The sequence below is a fragment of the Lagenorhynchus albirostris genome, chromosome 11 (assembly GCF_949774975.1).
Source record: "Lagenorhynchus albirostris chromosome 11, mLagAlb1.1, whole genome shotgun sequence".
Taxonomy (NCBI): Eukaryota; Metazoa; Chordata; class Mammalia; order Artiodactyla; family Delphinidae; genus Lagenorhynchus; species Lagenorhynchus albirostris.
The window spans coordinates 58,202,044-58,226,726 of NC_083105.1; the positions used below are offsets into that span (position 1 = coordinate 58,202,044).

General features: G+C 40.7%; 1 protein-coding gene across 1 annotated transcript; it reads left to right on the plus strand.

The window, feature by feature from the left end:
• The first annotated feature begins 4,128 nt into the window (after positions 1-4,128).
• Positions 4,129-20,006, plus strand: NEMP1 (nuclear envelope integral membrane protein 1). The gene is made up of 9 exons (XM_060165008.1): positions 4,129-4,267; positions 11,427-11,551; positions 12,735-12,954; positions 14,326-14,398; positions 15,784-15,877; positions 16,351-16,465; positions 17,184-17,409; positions 18,522-18,695; positions 19,430-20,006. The coding sequence occupies exons 1-9, from the start codon at positions 4,141-4,143 to the stop codon at positions 19,611-19,613; spliced, it is 1,338 nt and encodes a 445-aa protein (XP_060020991.1). The 5' UTR covers positions 4,129-4,140; the 3' UTR covers positions 19,614-20,006.
• Positions 20,007-24,683: the final 4,677 nt, after the last annotated feature.

Below are 24,683 nucleotides of genomic sequence, written 5' to 3' on the forward strand. Positions count from 1 at the left end.
ATCTCATTTTTATTAAATTCAATAAATATAAAATTTCTCTGTCAAATTCCTATCAAAGTTTCTAAATGCCTACACTTAATTTCTGAAATTGTTTCATTGCAGATTGGTCACAAACTTTGAGTAGCACTGTTGTAGTTAAAATTTGTTTATGTTTTAGGTCATATAAGGGCAATGGACTTCATCACAGGAGATACCATGGAAAAATAAAGACTTGGTAACATGGGAGTGATGTGGTCAGATATGCATTTAGGAGTAGTGTAGAGGAAGGGTTTTATGGCTGCAAAAACAGCAAGGAGGCCAGCTTGAAGGAAACTAAAGTGGTCCAAGAGAGCAATGGTAAGGTGCTAGACTAAATCACTGGCGTGGGATGGAGAGGAAAGGACAGATTCAAAGGATAGTCAGCAGGTAAAATCAATAGGACTTGATGATTGGCTAAAGGGTTGGGGGAAGAGAAGAGTTTAGGGTGACTCTTGGGCTTCTAGCTTGGGTGATTGAGTGAATGGAATGGAGCATCTTCAAATATTTACCGTCTGCAGTCTTTTTCCTAAATTGAGAAAGTTATGAAAACCAAAATTTTTAATTTCTCATTTGACCACAGAACCTAATCTGACCTGAACTTATTTTGTGGCAGACCACCTAAACTTACATGAGGTTATTTATAGTTTCATTTATCCCACTTTCATTTATACCAATGTGGATCTTCATATCTCTTATTGCAGAAATATTAATTTGTTTATGAGGTGCTGTCCCAGACCCCATTAGGATTGCTGCCTTATATATTGTATATGTATCATATTACATTTCTAAAATCCAAAATTCTGAAACATATTTACTATCCAGATTTTCCACCCCATTTACTCATCAGTCTTAGCCTGAGTTCTTTTGGCTATTTGCATAAATCAGATCCGCCTGCAGGTAATGAATAATCATTGCATTGTGTGCTATGGAGTCTGAAGATGATTCTCAAAGTGTTTTGAGCAGTGTCCTTATTATTAAAACAAGGCTAAAAGCTTCTTGAGTGTCTACCTGGAAGTGACAGAACTCATTTGGATGATAAGGTGTGATGTGTTTATGGACAACCAGTCTCTTTACTGTACACTTTGTTTACACATTTGAACAGCCAGTGGCAGTCCAGTGGTTAGGACTCAGTGCTTTCACTGCCAGATCCCGGGTTCAGTCCCGGTGGGGGAACTAAGATCCCGCAAGCCATGCAGCACAGCCAAAACCAAAACCAAACCAAACCAAAACAAAACAAAACAGTGGTCAGTGATCCTCTGGAATTAGTTCCCCTGTTCTCTGGACTTTGTTCAAAACCAAAGAGCAAGCTCTGAATGCTGAGAATTTGGGACCTGGTGGAAAATGAAGTGTGTGTATGGGTGTGGGTGTGGCTGTGGGTGGGTGTGTGGGTGTATAAATTATTTTTTAAAACAGTTTTAGACTTGCAGAAAAATTGAGAAGATAGTACAGAGAGTTCCTATGTACCCCACATCCAGTTTCCCCTATTATTATCATATATTAGTATGGTGCATTTGCCACCTTAATGAACCAGTGTTGATACATTATTATTATTTTTTTTTAATTATTTATTTTATTTATTTACTTTTGGCTTCATTGGGTCTTTGTTGCTGCGTGCAGGCTTTCTCTAGTTGCGGCAAGTGGGGGCTACTCTTTGTTGCGGTGCGCAGGCTTCTCATTGCGGTGGCTTCTCTTGTGGAGCACGGGCTCTAGGCGTGTGGGCTTCAGTAGCTGTGGCACATAGGCTCAGTAGTTGTGGCTCACGGGCTCTAGAGCGCAGGCTCAGTAGTCTTGGCGCACGGGCTTAGTTGCTCTGTGGCCTGTAGGATCTTCCTGGAGCAGGGCTCGAACCTGTGTCCTCTGCACTGTCAAGCGGATTCTTAACCACTGTGCCACTAGGGAAGTCCCTGATACATTATTATTAACTAAAAGTCTATAGTTTACTCAGATTTCCTTAGTTTTTACCTAATTTTTTTCTGTTCCAGGATCCCATACATGATACCATATTATATTTGGTTTCCATGTCTCCTTAGGCTCCTCTTGGCTGTTAGTGTCTCAGATTTTCCTTGTTTATGATGACCACGAGGCGTACTGGTCAGGTATTTTGTAGGTTGCCTCTCTCTTTTTTTTGGCCGTGCCGCACACGGCTTGCGGGATCTTAGTTCCCCACCCAGGGATTGAACTCCTGTCCTCAAAGGTGGAAGCACCAAGTCCTAACCACTGGACCGCCAGGGAATTCCCTAGGTTGCCTCTTTATTTGAATTTTTTTAATGTTTATCTCATACTTAGATTAGTTTTAGGGGTTTTGGGGAGGAAAACCACAGAAATACGATTTTCTTCATACAATATCAAGGGTACATAGTAGCAACGAGCTTAATTTTTGTTGATAACTGACCTCTTTAGGTCAGCTAGGGGAGTGTGTGGTGTATGTATATGAGAGACATAGGATGACCACTGCAGCCAGGGGTGGCCTTGACTTTTCTGAGGATGAAATTTCTTCTCTTGCCTATGGCTCAGCCCCATTTTGACTCTTAAAAAAATCCTTTGTTTTGAAAGCTTGAACCTTCCCCAGCAGTTACCTCCTTCCATGACTTCCCCCTTAACTCACTAGCCTCCATTATCTCTAGTATTCCTAACCACCACTATCAGATCCTCTAAAAAATAAGATGCTTCAATTTCGACTAACATTTACTGAACACCTGCTATGTGCTAGGCATTCTGCTAGGCCCTCACTGTGTAAATCATTTAATGGGAAGCGCCTGATGCACAGAAAGAACCCAGGCTTTGGGGTAAGACTTGGGTTGGAACCACAGCCCAGCCCAACGAATTATGCAATCTTAGGCAGGTTCCTTTGCCTGTCTTAGCCTTGGCTTCTTCATAAATGAAGCTATTTATCTCACAGGATGTTGTGAGGAATAAAAAAGTTTCTCTTAATATTCACATGCATTTTGCTTCCAACAAAAACTACCCTATGACCACATTTTAAAATTAATTTATTTTGTCTGTGTTGGGTCTTCGTTGCTGCGGGGGCTTTCTCTAATTGCGGCAAGCGGGGGCTACTCTTTTTTTTTTAAAGAAACTGCTTTTTATTTATTTATTTGTTTATTTATTTATTTTTGGCTGTGTTGGGTCTTCGTTTCTGTGCAAGGGCTTTCTCTAGTTGCGGCAAGCGGGGGCCACTCTTCATCGCGGTACGAGGGCCTTTCACTGTCGCGGCCGCTCTTGTTGCGGGGCACAGCTCCAGACGCGCAGGCTCAGTAGTTGTGGCTCACGGGCCTAGTTGCTCCGCGGCATGTGGGATCTTCCCAGAGCAGGGCTCAAACCTGTGTTCCCTGCATTGGCGGGCAGATTCTCAACCACTGCGCCACCAGGGAAGCCCCGTATGACCATATTTTTAAACGTTAATGTTTATTCCTTATAAAACTGTCAACACAACTTTCTGTCACTTCCCTTCTAAATCATTTAGGATTTTGGAGGACACAATGTCTTAAGTTTCCCACAGTGACAAGATCGTGGTGAAAAGAAAGAAAGGAAACAGAGGGAACCTGAGCCAATTTCGATGGAAATATCAAGTTTGGTAAAAAAGAGTTAACTCCGGGGCTTCCCTGGTGGCGCAGTGGTTGAGAGTCCGTCTGCCGATGCAGGGGATAGGGATTCGTGCCCCGATCCAAGAAGATGACGTGCCGCGGAGCGGCTGGGCTCGTGAGGCATGGCCACTAAGCCTGCGCGTCCGGAGCCTGTGCTCCGCAATGGGAGAGGCCACAACAGTGAGAGGCCCGCGCACCGAAAATATTTGATTTTCTATTGGTTAAGCTTACCATCAATCGCGCCAGTTGTAAATAAACTGGAGACGGAAGCATGTTGTTAAGGGGTGGGATCTTCCTGTCGCCATTGCTAATATGAGAATCAGTTTTCTAATAGGCTGAAAGCTGCTTCTTTCCGCCCTCGCGCATCAGTTGCTAAGAGGCGGGACTATAGGGTCCATAAACGACTGAAGGCTCGAAGCCTCGCCCGTCCGATTGGTTGGTAGGGGGCGGGTCTTGTAGCGGATAGGCTGCTGGCCCTGCCAGTTCCGGGTTAGTTGCTGGGGAGGGGCACGTGAGGAGGAGGTGGCGTGAGGAGACCATGGCGGGAGGAATGAAAGTGGCGGTCTTATCTGCAGTTGGTGCCGGGCCCTGGAGCTGGGGGGCCGGGGGCGGTGGTGCAGTGCGACTGCTCCTGGTCCTCTCCGGCTGCTTGGTCTGCGGCTCAGGTACCGCCCGGCAGCAGCAGCCGAGGGAGCGGGTACCGAGGGGTTATATTTAGAAAAGTGGGGAGCGTCCCCAGGGCGTGGGCCGTTATTCTGACGGGCGCGGGCGTGGTGCGAAGGAAGAAGCTTCATCCTTGGCGAACGGGCGCCGGCACTGAGGGACCAGGGCCCTGGGGTGGCCTGCGGGAGCTACCCAGAGTGGGGAGGAGCTTGAAGCCTTTTTGGCGGAGACGGGGAGGCCTGCATTGGATGAGAAGCGGTCCTGGGGGCTGCATCCTGCTGCATGGGCCTCCTCGATTTTTTTTTTTTGTTGTTGTTCAAAGGAAGGTGACCCGAGGACCGAATGGACAGGCAGAGCTGCCACTGGGAAGGGAGCATACCGTTCATTCAGAAAATTAGCAACACCTGAGCGTATGCTGTCAGGACTCGGCATGGGTGGCTGAACAGATAATTATAGTTCACTGAAATGCAGTGAGCTCTTTCAGTATCTTACGCCTTTGTAAGATCCTGGCTCCAACCGGCCCTATAGAACCGACCTGGAGCCGTTAAATTCCCGTTTCCAAAAACGCTAGTCAGTATCGAGTAGTTTTCTTTTGGAAATTTATTCATTCCTCAAGCAGACTTTCTTGATGCCTGCTACTGCATAATTGGCTCTGGACTGGGATGAAATTGTTTTCCTTTAACGCTCTAATTCAGAAAACCTAGACTGTGTTTGTAAAAAAAAACCTCCTTCTACCCTTGTTAAGTGCACAACAGAAAGATAAGCGATGTTTCCAAGCTTCCACTGGAGGGAGTAGAGACTCATGGGGCTAAGGAGAATCGTATCTTGTAAACACATATGCTCTCTCACCTTTCCGTCGTTTGCTGCCTATCTCTTGCTGTCACTTATGATTATCCTTAGCTGCAGCTTTAAGGTTATCTCAGGATCCATAGAACTAGTTTCAAACTGCAGCGTCCTTCTGAAACGGTTTTTATAGGGAGAGGGGAATAGGTAACCAAGAAGGTACTTTTCCAGGGGCAGGGCCCAGAGTAACATTTGAAGGGCTACATATGATCTGAATGAACTTTGACCAGATGTTTAACCTTAGAGGCTGTGTATTGTGGAAATGAAAGAGAATATTTATATCAAAATGCTCCCACGTAGTCCGTGCTCTATCAGCAGGCTCAAAGTTTCTTTAATAAGGAGAGGAATGGGGACTTTTTGGCTTGGAGAAGGGTAAACTTGGGATACGTGTTCTTTGTGGCCTAATAGATCATGTAGGTGGCAGCTACAAGGAGACAATCATGTAATAGAGTAGAACTTTCTAAAAGTGGGATCTACCTAAAGAGAGAATGGAGTACTTCAAAAGGCAGGGAGTTCTTTTAGACCATTTGGCAAGTACAATTAAGTATAAGGAAGTAGAAAAATCACTTACTGTTTATTCCATTCAGAGGCAGTCCGTTAAAGCACGCTTTCTTCTGGTCTGTTTCCACATGTTTTTAATTAAAATTTTTTTTTGAATTGATAATATATTCATAAACTTGTCAGCACTTCAGTTCTCTTCCCTGGAGGCCACCAGTTGCTGCCAGAGATAGTTTTCTCATATGGTTTTGTAGCATAAACATTTTCCTATGTCATTTAAAATTCTTCATAAATGTTATTTTTAGTTTCATCCTGTGGACAGATTTTTTTTTTTTAGGATAGATTCTCAGAAATGGATTTATTCAATCAAAAGTGAAAATATATTTAAGACCCTTGAAACATCTTGCTAAAATATTTTTCTGAAAAGGTGTGCCGGTTTATACAATTATCAGCTATATTTGCTTGTGACCCATTCCCTTGCCAGCATTGGATATTCCAGACAGAAACACCTTTGCTAATTTGATAGATTGAAAGTGGCATCTTAATTTACTTTGCATTTCTTGCATTATTTGTGAGGAAGCATCTTTCAAATATTAATTAGTTATTTAATTTTCTGTTTAGAGTTTACATTTTTTGGAGAGTGTGTCCTTTGCTCTTGGCCTATTTATTGTGATTACTGTTTATTGGGATGTTTGTGTACTTTTAAAATCAGTTGATGAACTTTTTAATATTTTAAGGATGTATATTTTTATAATCTATTTATTACAGAACTTTAATTTGCCCCCTTTATCTTTTTAAATAGAAGATTTATATTTTTTATGTGATCACTTGATTTTATTCTTTAGATTTATTTCCATTGCTTTTGTACTTGAAGATTCCTCCAAAATTAAATTTTTGTATATGTATATTTTGTGGTACAATTTAATTATTTTTCATTTTACTTTTTAATCAGCGGTTAATGTTAGTATTTGGTGTGAGGTGAGTATCTAGATAGATTTTATTTTCCAAATAACCAGTCAGTTGTACCAGCATCACATTGAATAATCCTTTGCTAAGCCCACTAATTTAAGATGCTAGTTTTTAAGGAGCATTTTAAGATGCTTTTAAGTATGAACTGGATTACCTCTTGACAGAAATGAATAGAGGCTATTTAAGAATTAGAAGAGGTGGTTTTTCATAAATTTTTAGGGTCTTTTCTGGTCCTCACATACTATGAATCATTTTCATTACCTTCTACCAGTAGATGTTAAATGATCAGTGTTGTTGATTGATGAATATAAGTAAATACGAAGTTACTAACTTTTAAGTAGCTGGTTTATGGGTAAATACAATAAGCAAGTTGTGATTCACTAAATTCCAAGGAGGCATTTTCCAAGAAGAACTAGATCTTTGGGCTCAGAAGGCATTTTTTAAATGTTTAATTTATTGTGCTTTTTAACATGCTGGCTAACTCACTTTGGGGAGGGGAAGGAAAGTGTTGTGTATGTCCTTTTGCTATGGGAAGCACAAGATTGTAACATGAGCATTTTGACAGCTTGTATATATTGAAGGTAATTGGTGTAGTTCTATGTTTTTCTAATAATTTAAGCTATAGCTGGAGTGGTGATTGTTTGCACAGATTATCCCCTTAGGCTGATTTGGTGTGTTTTCCCTCTCAATGAATTTCCAAAGATATGGCTGGCCAAGGTGCTGATTTCTGTAGGAGATTGGTGTTAGAGAGGTTTGTTTGTTTATTTACAGTGCTTTCCTTTGAATGGTGTGGAACTTGGGTAAAGGAAGGTTTAAGAAGATGTTGCTTGTTAAATTATTTATTTATTTGTCCGTGGGATCTTAGTTCCCTGACCAGGGATAGAACCTGCGCCCCCTACAGTGGAAGCACGGGAGTCCTAACCACTGGACCGCCAGGGAATTACCCCCAAAATGTTGCTTTTTATAAAAGTTTTATTCCTTTAGGAAAATGACATTGAAGAATTTTAAAATTGGTTTAAAAATACTGATGTCTTTTCTTGGCATTAAATTTTTCAAATCTCCTGTGCTATTGACATATTATTTGTATCTTACTACCCTCTTGAAAATAATAATGGGCTTAAAGAGATGTTGTGTTATATTACTTGGTGCTGTGGGAGAAAGGAGTTAATAAAGTGTGACTCTTAGGTTTTTTAAAATTTATTTGTAAATACACAGTTTTAAGCTTTACATAATCTTACTCTCTTACAGTCTCCAGAAGAAAATAAACTCTTGATCCATATTTGTGAGTGGGTGTTCTTTCAGTATATTTGGGCTTGCTAGTGAAACAAATGTCAATAGGATTTTGAAAGGGTTTCATTTTATGAAAAATAGGCTTGGAGGAAATCCAAATTACTATTGAATTAAACCCTAGTGAGAGATTGATAGATGAGGTTCAGGACATACTACTCCAAAATATGGCACCTTGGCATATTGAATATTTTAAGCTGAGGGAGTTTGAGAAAACAGCAAAGCCGAAAAGTCACTCTGACCTCCCGCACTTTGCCCTCCTTCCTTGAAATAGGCCATGAAATCCTCATGTGAGAGGTGTCCTCCCTATACCTGGAGGAAAGGAGCATCCTTGTCTTCGAAGACAAAGGGGCATGAAGAAGAATCCTAATAAACAGGCCTTGCTCAGTTTCCCCCACTTTACTACACTTACCTCATACTTAACCTATCGTTCCTCTGCAAATGTCCACTTTTCGTCAAACCTAGCATAAAAGTACGTGGGTCTGTTTCTTTGGGTCTTTATTTCCTTAGAGGTTTTCATGTCACATAAAAGATATGAAATAAATTTGTATGATTTTCTCCTGTTAATATGTCTTTGTCAGTTTAATTTTGGGACCCAGCCAGGGACCCAAGACGGTCAAGGAAAACTTTTCCTCCCCTGCAATATCAAGACTGAATTTTAAAATATTGAGATATAATTCACATACCATAAAATCCACCCTTTCATTGGTCTTCCGTATACAGTTGATCCTTGAACAACACAGATTTGAATTGCGTGGGTCCACTTATACGTGGATTTTTATTTTCAATAAATACATACTATAGTACTACCTGATCTTTGGTTGGTTGAATCCACAGATGCGGAACTGTGGATCTAGAGGGCTAACTAAAGTTATACGCTGATTTTTGACTGAGCAGAGAGGTGGCATCCCTAACCATGGTTGTTCATGGGGCAGCTGTATTCACAGTATTGTGCAACCATCACCACTGACTAATTACAGAATTTTTTTTAATAGATTTTATTTATTTATTTATTGGCTGTGTTGGGTCTTCCGTTGCTGTGCGTGGACTTTCTCTAGTTGCTGCGAGTGGGGGCTACTCTCTGTTGCGGTGCGAGGGCTTATTGTGGAGGCTTCTCGTTGCGGAGCATGGGCTCTAGGTGCGCAGGCTTCGGTAGTTGTGGCACGCGGGCTCAGCAGTTGTGGCTCGTGGGCTCTAGAGCACAGGCTCAGTAGTTGTGGCACACGGGCTTAGTTGCTCCACGGCATGTGGGATCTTCCAGGACCAGGGCTCGAACCTGTGTCCCCTGCATTGGCAGGCGGATTCTTAACTACTGCAGCACCAGGCATCCCCAGAATATTTTTATTACTCCAAAATGAGGCCCCATACCCCTTAAAGGTCTCTCCCCATTCCCTTCTCCTCCTAGCCCCTGACGACCACTAATCTACTTTCTGCGCCTTTGCTTATTCTGGATATTTATATAAATGGAATCATTTAATATGTGGACTTTTTCTTGACTGGCTTTCATTCAACAAAAAGTTTTTAAGGTTCATGTTGTAGTATGTATCAGTACTTTTATGGCTGAATAATATTCCATTGTATCAATAATACTGCATTTTGCTTATCCGTTGATCAGCTGATGGACATTTGGGGTGTTTCCACTTTTTGGTTATTATGGATATTGCTGCAGTGAACATTTGTGTACAGGTTTCGGTGTGAACATGTTTTCACTTCTCTTGGGTGTATACATAGGAGTGGAATTGCTGTGTCATGTAATAATTGTGTTTTAGTTTTTGAGGAACTGCCAAGCTGTTTTCCAGAGAGACTGTACCATTTTACATTCCCACCAGCAATGTGTGAGGGTTCCAGTTTCTGCACATCCTTGCCAACACGTGGTTATTGTCCTCTTTTTGATTAGAGCCATCCTAATGAATGTGAAGTGGTATTTCATTGTGGTTTTGACTTGCATTTCCATAATAGCTAATGATGTTGAATCTCTTTTCATTGTGCTTATTGGCCATTTGTGTATCTTCTTTGGAGAAATGTCTATTCAAATCCTTTATGCATTCTAAACATTGGGTTATTTCTCTTTTTATTGTTGAATTGTAGTAGTTCTTTATATATTCTGGATATTAGACCCTTATCAGATATATGATTTGCAAGTATTTCCTCCCACTTTGTGGGTCATCTTTTCACTTTCTTGATAGTGGCCATTGAAACACAAAAGTTTAAAATTTTTGAAACCATTGTCAAATCCAAGGTCACAAAGGTTTACACACCTGTTTTCTTCTTCTAAGAGTTTTTTAGTTTTCGTTCTTAATATTAAGGTTTGTTTGTTTTTTTTGTTTTTTTGTTTGTTTTGCTGTACGCGGGCCTCTCACTGTTGTGGCCTCTCCCGTTGCGGAGCACAAGCTCCGGACGCGCAGGCTCAGCGGCCATGGCTCATGGGCCCAGCTGCTCCGCGGCATGTGGGATCTTCCCGGACCGGGGCACGAACCCGCGTCCCCTGCATCGGCAGGCGGGCTCTCAACCACTGCGCCACCAGGGAAGCCCAATATTTAGGTTTAAGACCGAATTTAACTTCAAAATTAGTCTGCGCTTCACTCTAAAACCATTTTGAACTGATGGGTGTCATTACCTTTTTTGTGTGTGTAACTTTGGCTTTGTAAGGTTTGTTTGAGGTTTTTGTGTTTTGGGGTGTTTTGTTTATTTAAATCTACCCACCTTTATACTAAGAACCAAAGAGTTAACTAAATTTCCCCTGAGAGTAGCACTAAATGAGTTGGTAAGTACAGTGTAGAGCAAGGAAGAAGATATTGAAATGTTTTGTGGTGAAGAAGGTAACTTGTGCAAACTTGGGTGGGAAGATATGATAATGGTCACTTGTAAACCTTAAATTAGCTGAGATTGAATATAAATTCCTCAGGGGAGATCTGTTTTGGTAAAATCAGAGGGACTGCATATGTTCATTGGCTGCTCTTAAAACTTGAATGAAACAAAACAGCTGGAAAAAGGCAACTTTGCAGTCTTTTAGTATCTGCTTAAAGTACTCTAAATACAAAAAGTGTTGCTAATTCTGTTCATCCTACTCAGGATATGGATAGAGAAAGTCACCAGATGGGGTTACTTTAGCTATGCCTTTATAAGAGAAACAGGACCTGGGTGTGAATGTCAGTTTAGCTGTTTACTAGCTGTGTGACTTTGGACAAATTACTTAATCTTTCCTAAGCATCAGTTTCCTCATTTGTAAAATGGGGGTTATGAGAGTGCCAACCTCACAGCATTGCTGGGAGGGTTAAATGAGACAGACAACATACTGTCTGTCTTAATAAACACGTAATAGTGGCTTTTATTATTACTTATCCTGGATTAGTGACTATTTGTAATATTTAACTAATTACATTTGGCAGGAATAAGACTGCCTTATTTCTTCTCTCATCTCAGTTTTCTTCTTTGTGTCTTAGTCGCTGATATTTTTAACCCCAGCTTTAAGAAAGTGGTCAGTTTAATTCTTTTTATGAAATGAGTTATAGTTACTAGCTTGTTCTGTTATTATACTTAATTATTTTCTTTCTTTGCATAAAGCCGGAATTGATTTAAACGTGGTCATGCTTCAGGAATCCAAAGTTTATTATATGAATACCAGTCAACAATCCTGTTATAAAAATGTGCTTATCCCGAAGTGGCATGATATATGGACACAGATACAGGTAATGATTTGGAGGCTCCTGGCAGGGGCAGTTTCTGTGAATATCTGTCTGTCTGTGATTAGTGAGTACATTGACACTTTCTTCCCTTCTCACATGCAGTTAAAAAATATATATGTGTGTGTGTGTGTGTGTGTGTGTGTGTGTGTAAAATTAACAACCTTGATAAGATTATGATTATTCTTAATCTCATCAGTGTTTTCATCAGTAAAGCATTTATGCCTATTTTGTGTTTCTCTCTCTGTTTCTTTAAGTGGCCTGAAATAAACTTCCTTCCTCCTTTTCCCCAAGAGAGTACTTCCTTCTCTTCCCCTCACTCCTTTTACACTCACAGAGACACAGACACACACATATAGACCTCTCTTTCTTTTTAAAGGTCTTAGGCCTTCTTTGGGCTGGAAACTGTTGCGTGCCTATCAGGATGTAAACTCTCGCCTTGCTGCTCCTATTCTATTTTGATTCTACACAAGGTGTTGCATAAATGCCCTGAGCTGAAGTTTCCCCTTGATAGAATGACTTTGGTCTCATTTATTTCATAACACTGTTGAGCCAGAGTGTCTGGCTGTAATGATTGAACAAAATGAGTCCTTGGAAATGTTTCTGCTGCTATAAGCATAGTTACTGATAAGGGATTTGTTCACATCAAAAACATAAGGTGGGCTCGTGGGTTTTTAAAAAAAATTCTCTTTTTTCATTGTCTGATATAAAGATCATATTCCATCTGGAGCACATTATAACCAACATTTACCCATAATCAGTGATTTGTGACAAAGGGTTGAACTTTTCAGCTTGTCATTATGGGAAACATTTTTGGTGCTGTTTATGCCTGGCAGTTTTCTTAATATTCTAGACCCTTGCTTTGCATGATCTCTCATAAATAGCTGTATTGGTAACTCTTTCAGCTTGGAAGTCTTTTTTTTCCCCCTATGTTCTGGCCTAATACTAGATTCAGATCATGTTAACAATAAAACATTCTAACAGCTGCCTCTCTGTACCATGTACAGTGTTATTTGCCCAGTTATCTTTTAGCTGCTGTATCTCTGTATTTCTCATAAGCCTGTGGAAAGCTGGTGCCATTATTGATTTAGTTATTTACTCTAAAGGGTTTTTTTTTTTGTAATTATATTTGTGAAAATTTTAAATTCCTACTTTCTTCTTTCTCATCCTGATTTTACTTGTGTTACAGATTCGGGTAAATAGTTCCAAACTGGTCCGAGTCACCCAGGTGGAGAATGAGGAGAAACTGAAGGAGCTAGAGCAGTTTAGTATCTGGAACTTTTTTTCCTCCTTTTTAAAAGAGAAATTGAATGACACCTATGTTAACGTGGGTCTATACAGCACAAAAACCTGCCTCAAAGTTGAGATTATAGAGGAAGACACCAAGTACAGTGTCACTGTGACCCGGAGTAAGTCTTACCTCTGTTTTTCTGATGGATTCTCTGGTGAGAAGGGACTGAGCTTTCGAGGATGTAATTAGTGAGAAAAGTCAGCCCAAGACAGCTCCATTTTGGTTCTGATTATAACCTGAATATACCACTGCTCCAAACAGTTCAGAGAGCCTCCACCCCTCATAAAACCCTTTAAGCCTAGATTTGAGACTTTACCATAAGTCATTCTGAGTACTTCCTTACCTGGAATTGTGAAGACTTGTATTTCTAATACTTCCAATGGCTCTGAGCTGATATGCCTAGTATTCTTCAGAGTAAGATAGATGTATTCCTTGTCTTCTGGGCACTTATAGACAAAGATAGATGTCTTGAAATGTACAGGTCTACATTTGAAGACATGAATGGTTAACAATAAAAACTAAAGAAGGGTAGAACTGAATACCTCACAAACAAAAGAATATATGTGGAACCATAAATAAATATGAAGATCACTGCAGTTTCAGGCTTATTCAGTCTAATTGGGAGTTTTCCCTTCTCTGAATGTGTCTGAGAAAGCTTCACAGAAGAGGTGGACCATTATCCTCTTGGATTCTCTGTGACTTTTGGTCTCTCCTTGGTAACTACTGTCTTAGGAGAGTAATGTTTTAAGTAGTAGAAATGTTCCTGGGTTTTGCTACGAAATACATTGTGCCCTTCCAACTGTCCTAGGGTTCCACAGTTCTTTGGTTGAACAGGATCAGCCTGTTTTTTGGTGTTCCTTTTGCATTTACTGATCCCTCTCACTCTTCTGTTTGTGGACTTCCCCTAGACTCAAGAGCTCTTGAATGTGAAAGCTGTGGGAGTGTCTGGTATGCCAGTAAGGGGTCTATGCTTGGGCCCCCTGGTCCTGGGTGAGATGTGTTTTGAGTATAGGCTTTTCCAACACAGTGCTTGTGTAGCGAAGAGAAGTAGGTGGTGGTGTTGGTCAAGCAGAGACCAACAGTTAGAGAACAGCAGAGGGTCCTGACCCCAAGTTCTGGGCTGATCTGAATCCGAGCGTGTGTGACTTAAGGCCCGAAAACCAGAGTGGTGGAGACCCCTTGTGGGCGACTGCATGAAGCGCTGATGGCACTATGACTCCATCAAAAGCAAAGCTTAGCTTCTTTTAGCCTTAGCTTAGTAGCCAAAATAAAAATAAACTCTTGAGGGAAGTACAGGTTAGACAGAGACCTAATTATACTTTCTCTTTGGAAGGGTGCCCAGGCTTTGTGTGGAATTTAAAATGCTGTTTAAGTGGGCTGTTTGCATATATTTTATTAGCTGACCAATGATGCCAACATTGTCTTTTATTCTGTAATGTCTTAAATTGTTTTGTTCCCATATTAAGCAGAAGTCTTTTATTTATTTCAGGATTTGACCCCAAACTCTTCCTCATTTTTCTCCTTGGACTTATTCTATTTTTTTGTGGTGACTTGCTGAGCAGGTAGGTTCCAAGGCTAGCGGGCAGAATGAGGAGGCTCAGACCTACCCTGCTTGACTTTTTTTTTTATTCATTCTTGGCTGCGTTGAGTCTTCATTGCTGCGCACGGGCTTTCTCTAGTTGCGGCGAGTGGGGGCTACTCTTCGTTGCAGTGCGCGGGCTTCTCACTGTGGTGGCTTCTCTTGTTGCGGAGCACGGGCTCTAGGCGTGTGGGCTTCAGTAGTTGTGGCACATGGGCTCAGTAGTCATGGCTCGCGGGCTCTAGAGCACAGGCTCAGTAGTTGTGGCGCACAGGCTTAGTTGCTCTGTGGCATGTGGGATCTTCCCAGACCAGGGCTCAAACCCATGTCCCCTGCATTTGCAGGCAGATTCTTAACCACTGCGCCACCAGGGAAGTCCAACCCTGCTTGACTTTTATCATAAAGACTTGAAGTGCTGCCATTCCCTTTTCTAGGACCTTTATGGATGGCTAGGCCATTGCCTGCTTCAATAATTTAAAAAAATAATATGTGTTATAATTATTTTCTTGTATTAATAAGATTGGTAATAATGAAATTCCCCCATTAGGTTACCCATCATGTGTGGGATTTAGCCAATACAGCACCACCCTTTCCACCGTTAGAAATGTTTAGCCCTCATTTTTACAGGGCTGTGTGTTGATGAGTTTCATGCTGTTCAGAAGTAAAGAAACAAATATCAACCACTTACTCATTTCCTGCCTTTAGGAACCTACTAGCTAGATGAAACAGACATGTACAAATATAAAGAAAACATATAGATAACAAACATTGAACAAAGGTAGAATTAACATTAACTTTGAACACAAGGAGAATATTTGTGGAATAGTGAATGAAAGCTTACCAATTGAAGTTCAACTGGAGCAAGGTTGGTGGAAGTTGTTCCTTATTTTGTGGATCCTGAGAGAAACTCAAAGTGAGCGACGGATATCTGGTAGAAAGAACCTAGAAGAGGAAGAGGAGCTCTCTGTTCTGTGCCCTGTGTTTGGTTTATCCTTCTGGGTAATCAGTTCAGTTCTAGTTTCCAGTGTCTACTGGGGCTCTTCCTTCTCCCTAGAGAAGCTGTGCAGTTCCCAGAAGAAAGATTCCCATTAGAAATTGCCTGGGGAGAGGTACTGGGGATGGGAGCGGGAGACTAAGCAGAGGTTTATTACTGGGATATATTTGAGGGGCCCTTATTGATACTAATCTTCATAATCTGGCAGCAACTACATTGTACTAGTCTCTTCAGTTTTCTCATCTGAAGTGTTGGGCAAATACCTGCTCTCACCATGTACCTTTTTTCTATCTTTTGGCTGGGTTAGTTGTCTAGTTTGAACAGTGCCATATATGAATACACACGTAGTCATGAAATGAATTTTATCTCTGCAGAAGTCAAATCTTCTACTATTCCACTGGGATGAGTGTGGGAATTGTGACCTCTTTACTAATCATCATTTTTATGCTGTCCAAGTTTATGCCCAAGGTAAGAAGCAGAATCCTCACATGCAGTTAGGATGAGCTTGGATAGTTGAAGGATTGTTTTTGGATAATCTTACAGCACTGAAAATTTGCATTGATGGCTGATAAGTAAATGTCCTACTCTTTCCTTGATTCAGAAAGGTACTTTCCATGATGAAACTTGCAGCCTCATTACATACAATCTCTCCCTTTTTATTTGAAATCCTGTATACAGTGGGGGTGATTAAAGTCTTCTTCCTGTTTGTTAATTACATAGATTATATAGCCAGGCTTTTAAGTTATTTAGCATCTCATTTTCCCAGTTTTCTTTGCAGACTGTACCATTTAAAATATAAAGGACATCTTTTTAAGAGATGTGTTTTGTGCATTTTTAGTAGGTTGAATTTTTTTTTTTTTTTAAATCACAGTTCTATTTTGTTTCTTTTATGTATGGAAAGCCCATTGTAACTTTTTGCTTTCACTTCTACTCTTTCTTAGAAAAGTCCCATTTACATCATCCTGGTAGGAGGCTGGTCCTTTTCTCTGTACCTCATTCAGCTAGTTTTTAAAAATTTACAAGAGATCTGGAGATGTTACTGGCAGTATCTTTTAAGTAAGTGTTGTTGGTTTTGCTTTACTTTTTATATGTTTATAGGCTGTTTTAGTTAATTTGATCATGAAAAGATGTTGCTTGCTTACTGCTTACAGGAGTTTAATAGTCTATGCCATTTTGTTAACTTGTAAGAATCATAGTTCTTTACTTATTTCTAACCCCTCTATACAGTTGTGACCTTCTCTTAAATTAAAATGATGCTGCTAGGGAGAAGACTTTAATTTCTTGGTGTTTATAAATACGTCTCTGTTTACACAATAGGCATCTTTCTGAAAAGCCATAAATTGACTTTATGAATATAATCATATTTTAAATACACTTGAGGACCTTAAGAAGTAAAGGACTCTACAGTGAACCTTATCTATAAAGCGAGAATCTTTTGGTTATAAAGATAGTAACTCTTAATCTATCCTTTGAGAGCAGATTAATCTGGATTTTCATATATTAGGTTTTTTAAACAGACTATTTTAGAGTTGTTCAACATGTAGGTTTAATTCTCCATTTGAGAATTAAATAAATTTAGGATAGTAGAAAGGATAGAAGCTTAAAGAGATTAATATATATGAATAATGAAAAAAGTGTGAATAATTGAGTAAAGATCTTACCTATTTCCCTGGTTCATTAGGTGCTACATAGTGAATTTACTGCTGCTCCCCACACAGATTATTTTTACCAACTGTAGATTAAAAAGAATGTCTTCTGATAACTCTTCTCATAGGCTATGTCCTTGCAGTTGGATTCATGAGTTTTGCAGTCTGTTACAAGTATGGGCCCTTGGAGAATGAACGAAGTATCAACCTGCTGACTTGGACCTTGCAGCTGATGGGCTTATGTTTCATGTATTCCAGTATCCAGATACCACACATTGCCCTTGCCATTATCATCACTGCACTGTGTACTAAGAGCGTGGAGTACCCTATTCACTGGCTGTACATCACCTACAGGTGACTGAAAGGCAGTGTAACTTTGTACTGAAACATGCAATGTGGGATGCAGTTGCTGCAAAAGGAGACAGAGGTGTTGACCTGGGAGCCTCTTTGTTAATGCAAATTTATGGTATTATGCTTCACTTTTATTTCCTTCAAGTCTTTCTTTTTAGATTCTCTGTAGGCATTTTTATAGAATTTATAAATTCTGGTTATTTTATATATAAAATAAAAACATCTAGTAAAGTGTCATGTGTTCTTGTTACCACTAGGTGATGCAAAGTATATCACTTTTATACCGCATGCCTCAGGTCACCTGGTTTCAGATTATTTCACACTGGCTCTCAGGTTGCTCTGGGAGTCCTATTCTTTTTTTTTTTTTTTTTTAAATTTATTTTTGGCTGTGTTGGGTCTTCGTTTCTGTGCGAGGGCTTTCTCTAGTTGTGGCGAGCAGGGGCTACGCTTCATCGCGGTGCGCAGGCCTCTCACTATCGCGGCCTCTCTTGTTGTGGAGCACAGGCTCCAGACGCGCAGGCTCAGTAGTTGTGGCTCACGGGCCTAGTTGCTCCACGGCACGTGGGATCCTCCCAGGCCAGGGCTCGAACCCGTGTCCCCTCCACTGGCAGGCGGATTCTCAACCACTGCGCAACCAGGGAAGCCCCCTGGGAGTCCTATTCTTAGTTTAAGATGTAATTCAAAGCATGTTGTCACTTTGTATGGTGACTGTGGAATGGTCATAGGTTCTGAGGTTATCAATGTTCTTTCTATTACAGATAGTCAAAGTAATGCCTTCAGTTCGGGGGGAACCAAGTTAATGAACCACAGTCTTATGCCATCATTTCTTGTGGTTTTTCCATTTATTGGGAAATAAATATTTTGTCTGTCACTTATTGGAAAATAAGTGAATTTGTTCACATTACTGAATAATATTGACGACTCTGACTTGTCACTCATAGTCTAACATGTCAAGGGTACATTATAACTAAAGATGTCTGTAGAAGAAAGGTGGGAGCAGTGACTCTTAATGCTCAGGGTCTCTGCTGTATGCTTGACCCACTGAAGGGAGTTAGACGTAAGGGTGGATGTAGATTACTGATTAATCATTCATGATGTTATTTTGGTGAGCACAGAAAGATGTGTAATGCAACAGAAAAGACTGTCCCCCCTCGTCTTCTGACAGAAGAAGAATATCGGATACAAGGAGAGGTAGAGACCCGAAAGGCTTTAGAGAAGCTTAGAGAATACTGCAACAGTCCAGACTGCCCGGCTTGGAAGACTGTTTCTCGAATCCAGTCTCCAAAAAGGTAAATAAACTCTTTGCCAGAAGTGCCAAGTGTCTGTCAGGGTGCTTGTGACCTTCAGTTTTAACAGAGATTATGCTTCTGTAATCATTTTGTATTTGTGGCTTTGTTTTCCTTGTTCATCTAGGAGTAGTCAAGAGAAAGGTACTCATATCACATGTTAAGCAGTAGCCTGTTTTCTGATTCCTCAAAGAACTATTTACTCTAGCTTTGATTTTAGCATTGAGATGAGAAGACTTTAGTACCATATTAAGTTTCCCCTTTGATAGTTTTGCACTGCTCTCTTGAGTGTTTTTTTTTTTAATTTTTTTTTTTTAGGAGAGGGGATCCTTTTTATTTGGAAACATGTGAAGCTTCAATTTGGAATCCTGATGGCATAAAGTTTATAGGGCCATAAACACAAATAAATGTGTAATGCCCCTTAATCTTATCAGGATTACGAATGACTAAAGGAACTTTAGCACTTCCATAACTAAAAAGGGTAACTAAACTTCCATAACTAAAAGTGCTTATTAAGCAGGATGGGGTTGCAGGAGATGTTGGCCTATGATCCCAGCTTTCCTTTTCTTCTTATTTCTTGCTTTAGTCTACTTACCTGCCAGAGTAAGGATAAGGGTGTTGGCTAGACTCAATATAATTTGAGCTGAGAGCATACCAAGGGTTTCAGTTTGCTCTTATTTTGAAAGAAAACAGGACAGAAGGCAGGTTCCTAATGAGTATTATCTTCTGTTTTTCAGATTTGCTGACTTTGTGGAAGGATCTTTCCACCTCACACCCAATGAGGTTTCTGTCCATGAGCAGGAATATGGGTTAGAGAGCATTATTGCCCAGGATGAACTCTATGAAGAAACATCCTCTGAAGAGGAGGACTTAGATTCTCGGTACCCCCCCATCACACAACAGAACAGCTTCTTGACTTAGGTGGTCGTCAGTTATTTTTATGTGGATTGGCTTGGTACCTCAATGGTCCAGGTTGCATGTGTTGCACAATTGCTTCTCAAATCTTGGAAGTTGAGTGAGATAGTGCTGAAATTCTCCCGCTGAAATTAGAGGCCTGAGTAGACCTCCCTCTGGAAATGGTCTTGGTGGTCTCTGGGGTCCCGAGGAAGCAGAGTGGATAAAGTAGTGACTGCTTCCCAACACGTCCCATTGGTTAAGTTCTTGGCCCACCTTTATATTTCCGAAGAAACTGGATTGCCACAGCTAGCATGGCATTCCAGCTCCTCTTTGAAAGTTGATTCAGTTGTGGCATTTCAAACTCAGAAGTGATAACTGTTATATGTGAAGTAATGCTTTCAGACTATAGGCTGCATCTTTCAGAGACAAATCCACAAATCTGAGCCTCTTTTACTTCTGCTTTTATTTCAGTGACTTTAGCATAATCCTTGTTTCAACTGTTTTAAGAGGAAAATAGATTATTATTTGTCTGTCTTGTTTTTTAAGTGAATACATTTTAAAAAAATGTGACAAACTCGTTCCAGAGCCAGCAAGTGCTCCAGAGTGACCAGCCCAGTAGGCCCCTACGTATTTATTAATATGGATTATCCATTAAAGCCCGAGGAGTGTTGTGCTGAGCTTTGGATTAGTTCTCACACCTATGATATTCTAAGTCCTGCCTGCAGGCCTTTCTGTAGATGAGGTCTGTTGGGGTTTTTATTATATTTAACTTTCAATTCTATTTTAAAAATAGGTTTGCATTCTTCCCTTCTAAGTCCTCGTTGCCCCATTTGCCCTTTCAGGAAGTGTCTATTCCGTCACCTCTGAAGTATATACATTTCAGTATATACATGTTTATATATACAAGTATATACATTTAAGTATATACATGTTTCATTAAGTATATACATGTTTCATTTCTTATATTCTCTTCCCTTTGGTTTATAATAGCATTGTTTCTGCTGATTAGGAGGAGTGATCTTATTTAGGGAATTTAAATGCTTTTTAAGGTTCTCCATTTTTCCTGTCAGTGGGTCACATATCTTTGAATTGCTGTGGGATCAAGAAACTATCTCCTTTTCCCTTGCCTTCCTTTGTCTACCCATTCTACCTATTCTTTTCAGCCTTTCCGTACCACCTGTATCCCTCCCCACCGGAAGTCTGGCTAATTTGTGAGCCTAAAACTATCTGTGAAGGTTCTTGATACAATATACACATTGTAGCTATGTGGCTGCCGCAGTTTGCATTGTCAGGAGATAGACCTCCAGATAATCCTTATGCCTCTGGGTGCCTGTTCAGCCATCAGGAGCAGATGCACTTTTCTATGAACTTATTGTACTTATTTGCAATTCCATTTCTGACCAGAGGTTCATGCTGCCTTTTATTACAGTGGCATTGGTTTCACTTTCTTTTGCCATTGCAAAGTACCCTTATAAACAAGCATTGCCATTTATGAGGGAGCAAATTCCCAAGTCTCTGTCATTCGCTTGGTTCTGTCTTTGTGACCCTCGTACCTTGGAAAAAGCTATAATTACTTTATTCAGGAAGATAGACACTGATGGCAGGAGCACAGCATTGGACTGACTGGCTTAACCATGATCATGGAGAAGGCAGATGATTTTTTAAAAAGCTGTAATGACTCCTTCAGACCAGCCATTAACAGATCATGTTGAAAGGTTCTGGACTCCATTACAGACTTCCAAAATGTCAGTTCTGAGATTCCCCTCCAGGTGACCAGTTGATTTTTTTCTGCCGGTGTTTCCCACAGCTTTAAACTGTCCTAAAGTGACAACTACCTCAGTTGGCAGCAGATAGACATATAGCAGAAAGTGAAAAATAAGCAGTATTTGGACAGATGCCATGGGTTAAAGTTGCTTTATATTAGGAAACCTTTCTATCTTTGTGAATTATGTACGTGGTAACATTTTATCTCTCTACAAAGAACTGTTAAGACCGCTGAAATTTACTATTTTTTGCCTCATTAATAGAAATCGAGACTTAGCATGTTTGAGCCTAAGCTGATTTGAAAGAATAATTCGGCTGTACAAATGGTCTCAGGATTCCCTGGAGACTTTGGTGCCTTCCCCATATTAACTACTTAGAGACATGGTTGCTTGCCTCCAGTGTGACTTTTCCCGACTCATGTCTTTATTTCAGCAAGAAAGCATTGTGAAGTAGAGAAAGATTCTCGTCTTTTTCTGTTTAGTAAACCCCTTGTGATATACAGTTTCCATCTCAAGATGAGTTTTTCTCACTGTGTTTGAATTTGGGATGAGTAAAATCAAACTCAGTTTATTACTCCCTGTCTGGTAGTTGTAGAACTGAGCTGTAGGCAGTGGCAATGACAATGGGTCCTGCAGCATGAGAGCTGCTCTCAGACAGTGAAGGACGGTGCCTCTGGTGTGCTGTGTCCTTGCCCTGTCTTCTTGTGTGGCTCTGCCCCAGATGCTTCAGAGCCTCTGTGCGCCTGGAGATTGCTTGACTTCGTAAACCTTTTTTAGGAGCTGTTCTTGTCTCCCTTTTGGCCACTGAGTCTGCTGGCTCAGTCACTACTTGAAGCCCCCACTTAATTTTCAGTTACAGCTCTTGCAGTTTCGGCATAGTCTCGTCTCAGACAGATCTCATCAAGAAGGATTGAAGGGATAACTGTGGAGTGAGCTGGACATTGGAGCTACGTCTGCTGCCATGTCAGCATCTTGCTCGGCAAATATCAAGCTGTAAATTGGCCCTAGGGCTCTGGGTCCCATCAGCATCAGAAATCTATTGCCCCTAATGGGTCTGACCAAGTTGTGTAGAGCATGACTCCCATTAATGGGAATACAAGAGCCAACTGGCCTAAAACATTTCCCCTTCACTTTCCCACTCAGATTACTTTCAGAAGACCCATGGAACCAATGACTGATAATAAGGAAAATTTAGCAACTTTGATATCTTTTAATAAGAAATTCCTATCAGCCACTTCATCCCACCAAAACTAGTTTACTTCTTCCCCCAAATTCATGACCTTTATGTTAGTTAGAGGATTTTGCTGATGATAGACTTTGAGTCCCAGTGTTCCATTTTGTGCTAATACATCCCATTTTAGGGCCTAGCCTTCTCTTCATTGACTGTGTTCCCTTCAACCCAATCCCCACTTTACATATACAATAGAGAGTTGATGAATGAAAGGACCCAAATAGGCCAGATAGTTCCCCCAGGCCCTGATATCCATAAAAGGCTTGGGAATGGATTATGCAATTGCCCTCAATCTTTTTGTTGTTCCAGAAAAAATGATGGGCCCAGATGGATGCCTACATAAAAATGGTTCCTAGCTGTGTACTCATAACTTTTCTCTGAATTGAGTAGTGAAAGTTGAAGTAGGAGAAAAGGAAATTAAATGTCCTTCTAGTATTCCTTTGGACTCGGGTCTGACATAAGAGATAATAACCTATATTGAAATGCCAAGAATTTTATCTGAATCAAGGAGAGGACAGTTTGACAGATTTATTATGCCTTCATGTTACATAGGCACTGAAACCAAGTAATAAACATAAAATAGCCATTGCACAGGCAAATGCACCTAAAACCTTTTGTTTATGTTTTGATGTAGCAGAAATTGATTTTTAGGGAAACCTATGCAATTGTGGTGTTCCGGGGGTATCTCTTGGTAACTTAGCTTATGGATTCAGTTGCTATTGAGTTGGATTCTAGACAGTTATTACCTTGAAAAGGGAATTTGGTGCCTTATATGATGGGAGCCAGAGACTGCTGGGAATAAACAAAGCGGATTCACACCAGTGTCAACACACAACTTTAGTGGGGAAGGGGATGGCACACAGTATCCCCAAATTTGGGGCTTTTGTCTCCCATACCCCCCGCCCATGTGTCTCATCTTCCTTTTCACACTCTTGACAATAACTTGAAAATGGTGAAACCACCTTCTCCGAAATTTTCTACAGCATGGACAACATTCTTTTCTTATTAACATAATAGATAGCTCATAAGGTGAGTGTTAGAACTGTTACAGCCTGCAGTTGCCTCCCTTTATCAAGTTTCTAGAATTGATGGTGAAATAGGGAGTTACTGGGTAAGTTTTAGCCTGTGGGTAATGCCTTAGTGTTATTTTAAAAGATTTGTCATTTATATTTAAAATAAGTTCATGAATGTTTGAAAGCAACAAAATGATCAGGGATGACTCTTTGCCATGGGTCTCATTTTCACTCTTTCCTGTAAGGAAAAACAATGACGTCTTATTATATATTTTTTCATTTTTATTGTACAAGTTTGTAAGTAATCCCAATTTTAATAAAGTTTTATAGACTATATAGTGGTTTCTCTTAATGAACATGTACTTTTTTTTTTTTTTGCGGTACGCGGGCCTCTCACTGTTGGGGCCTCTCCCATTGCGGAGCACAGGCTTCGGACGCGTAGGCCCAGCGGCCATGGCTCACAGGCCCAGCCGCTCTGCGGCACGTGGGATCTTCCCGGACCGGGGCACGAATCCGTGTCCCCTGCATCGGCAGGTGGACTGTGAACCACTGCGCCACCAGGGAAGCCCTGAACATGTACTTAAAAAAAAAAAATTTATTTAATTTATTTATTTTTGTCTGTGTTGGGTCTTCGTTGCTGCGCACAGGCTTTCTCTAGTTGCGGTCAGCAGGGGCTGCTCTTCATTGCAGTGCGCGGGCTTCTCATTGCAGAGGCTTCTCTTGTTGTGGAGCATGGGCTGTAGGCGCACGGGCTTCAGTAGTTGTGGCTTGCGGGCTCTAGAGCGCAGGCTCAGTAGTTGTGGTGCGCAGGCTTAGTTGCTCCACGGCATGTAGGATCTTCCCGGACCAGGGCTTGAACCCGTGTCCCCTGCATTGGCAGGCGGATTCTTAACCACTGCGCCACCAGGGAAGTCCCGAACATGCACTTTTCTTGTTTGATCTCTTGTTTTCAGGTAATCAGCAATTAGCTCTTCTGTTTCATCTTTCTGATGAGATTGTTTTGTATGCCATTTATTTTCCTTTTTTTCTTAACTACTGCTCCCCATCCTGGGTCTGTCTTGGTCTACTTCCTTGGACTGGATGATTT

Bases quoted from the DNA above. Each gene is read 5' to 3' on its own strand.
- NEMP1 (XM_060165008.1), top strand. From the start codon at position 4,141: ATGGCGGGAGGAATGAAAGTGGCGGTCTTATCTGCAGTTGGTGCCGGG. The intron at 17,410-18,521 runs GTGACTGAAAGG...TGGTGAGCACAG, and splicing joins TGGCTGTACATCACCTACAG to AAAGATGTGTAATGCAACAG. The intron at 18,696-19,429 runs GTAAATAAACTC...TCTGTTTTTCAG, and splicing joins CGAATCCAGTCTCCAAAAAG to ATTTGCTGACTTTGTGGAAG.